The 3,150-nt window shown below is 62.4% G+C and overlaps 1 protein-coding gene across 1 annotated transcript in view; it reads right to left on the bottom strand.

Moving 5' to 3' along the window:
- The window catches only part of HS1BP3 (HCLS1 binding protein 3), a 26,278-nt gene that overhangs the window by 15,263 nt on the left and 7,865 nt on the right, over window positions 1-3,150 (bottom strand). Inside the window, exons 3-4 of the mRNA XM_015566437.1 lie at window positions 2,127-2,334; window positions 1,658-1,862 (exon numbers count right to left, since the gene is read on the bottom strand). Of these exons, the coding sequence (XP_015421923.1) occupies window positions 1,658-1,862; window positions 2,127-2,334 (413 nt within the window). The remainder of the gene's footprint in view (window positions 1-1,657; window positions 1,863-2,126; window positions 2,335-3,150) is intronic.

The following is a 3,150-nucleotide window of genomic DNA, read 5'->3' as shown; positions in this document are numbered from 1 at the left end:
CACAGCTGGGAAGGCGGGGCTGCAGCTGCAGAGGAACCGAGGGCACAGGATGGAGAAATACTCATGGAAAGCGTAAGTCACCTGCAAAGAACACAACGTGCCCCGCCAAAGGACAGGGTGGCTGCACTGTGCAAGCAAGCCAGCAGGCCACCTCGGCGTCCCGGGAGAGGCCAGGGGACATCGACTTCAAGGTGCTACCGCCACACGAAAGACTCTGGGCAAGTCCCCACTCAGCTCTGTCCTCAATTTCCCCCTCTGTGCAAAGGGGAAGATGCTAGGGCCCGGCCCAGCTCTGGGCCCACGGAGAGAGTGGAGTCGAGGGGCAGTGCAGGGAGGTGGCCCGGAGTCCCTACTCGGCTGCTTGTGGCTGAACCCGGACGCCCAGCTTCAGCTTCCCCAGGCACAAACTGAGGCCGCACTGGTCGCGGCCTCCATCCCCCAACCAGACCCACCGAGGACCTGACAGCTATTGGTGCATCTTAGAAAAATAAGAAAAGAAATAGGATAGGAAACACTTATTCCCGTCAATTCTGATCAGTTCCCAGCATTTCATCATCTCTCACAAAACGTTAGCTGTTGTCATTCCTGAGGTGTCAGCACTGTCTGTTGTCACAGTAGACAAAAGGCCAGCAGACGGTCTGAGGCCTCGGGGACCCCTTTTGGTGCTGAGCTCTCCTAGGATTCAGAAGCGAGGCCCCGAGTGCGGAGCTAGGGATGGGGCTGGGGGACACATGGTCCCGGGACGGCGGACGCATGGCCCGACAACCTGCTACTGATGCAAAGAGGAAAGCCAGGAGGCCAAGCCAACCCCAAAGAGCGTGTTCCTACATGTCCTCCTGCCAAAGGCTGGCACAAACCACCGAGTCTATCTCAGCCTGGCACTGTGTGTGGCACTCAGAGCAGCGGAGAGCACGAGTTCAAGCAAAGCCCTGGTCCCGTTTTACTGAACTAAAGCCCCAGAGGGCATGCGGGTCATGTACTGCTGATAGGAATGTGATGGCAAATTTCTCCAGTCACTCTCACTGCTGCTCTCAGCCAGTGTGTGTGTGTGTGTGTGTGTGTGTGTGTGTGTGTGTGTGCGCGCGCGCACACCTGTACACGCTTGCTTGTCTGTACATGTGTGTGCACATACGTATAAAGGGGACACGCTCCACTGGCCAGGGCCCCTGGCTCACTGTACCCCCTTGAATCACACACCGTTGGCACCTTATGGATCACCAATTCCCTCCACACATGTGATTCACGGGAGCTTTACACCTGCCCTGTGGGGAGGCGGGGCCAAGGGAAACAGCCCTGCTACAGCCGTGACAGCCCAGGGCGCTCCAGTCACCTGTCCAAGTCACCGGCTGCCAGGGATGAGCTGGACAGAGAAGCCAGGCCTCTGGGCTTCAGAGCTGCTGGGGGGTTGGGGGCAGCTCTGCCAGGCCTCCGTGCAGAGCCAGGGAGCAGCGGTGGGGACCACCTGTGACCAGGGAGGGGCAGGTGATACCTGAGCCCAGCCCCCAAAGACACTGGTGATGTGAGGGTGAGCAGCCAGCCCATTCCACCAGCGCACCAGGCCATCCAGGGTGATGGCCCAGGGAGATGCAGGGAAGAAGCCTCCCCAGAGAGCCTGGAACCAGCCAGAAGGGGGCGCTCCCCAGATCGAGAGACCTACCGCATGATGCCCAGAGGGTCCAGTGCCTCCTCCTCCTCGGAGGACTTCCCTGCGTCCTCTTCCTGGCAGGGGGTGGGCGGCCGCTCCGTGCCTTCCTGCTGCTGGAAGAAGTCGAAAGCCTCCCCATCATCCCCGGCCTGGCCGCCTGTGTCCAGGACAGAGACACCTCTGCTGCTGGGGTCTGACGCCCCCGGGGAGCTGGTGCCTGTGGGGGAGCAGAAAAAGGCGTCTGACCCCGACTGCAGGGGACCAGTGCCTCCCCACACCCTAGTGGCAGGACCCGAGGGTGGATGGGGGCAGCCAAGCCTCCAAGGGTTGGCAGCCCTGGCGAAGCCTGGAGTGGACGGGTACAGGGGAGCTGGGGAAACCCGGCGCAGGCAGGGGCTCCTGGACCACTGCAGCCCAGGCCCGTCCAGGCCTCGCTCTGGGCCAGGGGAGCCCGCAGGGACCTGGGACAGAACCTCGGTACCTAAGAATTCCAGCAGCTCTGGGCTGGCGGCCAGCTCCGCGTCCTGGGAGACACAGCGCAGGATCTCGTGGAACACGGCTCTCCTTTCCCGGATGTCGGACTCCCCGACAAAGAGGACCTTCCTGGGGAGCGGGGGCAGGCTGGCTGCTGGGTAACGGCCGCTCAGCTTCTGGTAGAACTCCTCGATCTCGCTGTACTTCTTGGAGACCTGGAATGAGAGAAGCACGTGGGTCCCCAAGTGCAGACAGGAGAGAGTTCCTCCCCTGACCCAATCCGAGGCCCTAGAGGGGGCGGGCTGTTCAGAGTCCACCCAGGGGCAGCCGTCCCAGGAAGTTCGCCTTGGCTGTGCCTCCTTCCTGACGCCCCGCCCAGCTGCCTGTCCCGGGCTCCAGGCCTTATCCCTCCTGATCACTCCAGGCTCAGCCATGGAGGTCTTAGGGCCCCAGGAAAGGGCAGTCATGGTGGACCCGGGCTCTGACTGTCACAGGCCCAGGCAGAGACGGTGGAGAGGGGGAGCCCAGCCTGCAGGTGCCCATGGCCACCGCTTCCCTTCTCGGCCGTCAGTGCCTGCGTGAGGTGACCTCAGGTCTGGCTGGCCGTCAGGTCATCTTCATGCGACAACACGAGTCCCTTTTCTCATCACGGGTCTCTGATCACTCTCCTGGGAGTTCGCTGCAGCCTTCCAGCGGCCAAGAGCCCAATGCTGCAAAGTCAGTTTCTCTGCCATCAGCCAGGACCCGTCTGCACCCCGGTACCTCGAGGAAGCAGCCAGGGCTCCTGCTGGCCATCGGAAAGCGTCCTGCCCGTCGGAGTCACCCTGGGGCAGCGCTCAGCTTCCCGCAGAGCCGGGGTCTGATGGCGGCCTCCTCTCAGCCTCTCCCCAGAATCCCTCCCGCAGCTAGATCTCGCTCTGGCTGCCTGCTTCCTCCCAGCCTGTCTCCGCCCCAAGAGGCTCTGGTCTCACGAGGGGGAGCTGCCACCATCGTGGTCTGTAGGACCCAACTCGGTGCTCAAAGGCGAGTCA

The sequence above is a fragment of the Myotis davidii genome, unplaced genomic scaffold (genome assembly GCF_000327345.1).
Source record: "Myotis davidii unplaced genomic scaffold, ASM32734v1 scaffold238, whole genome shotgun sequence".
NCBI classification, from domain to species: domain Eukaryota; kingdom Metazoa; phylum Chordata; class Mammalia; order Chiroptera; family Vespertilionidae; genus Myotis; species Myotis davidii.
This window is presented reverse-complemented; position numbering and strand designations above follow the sequence as displayed.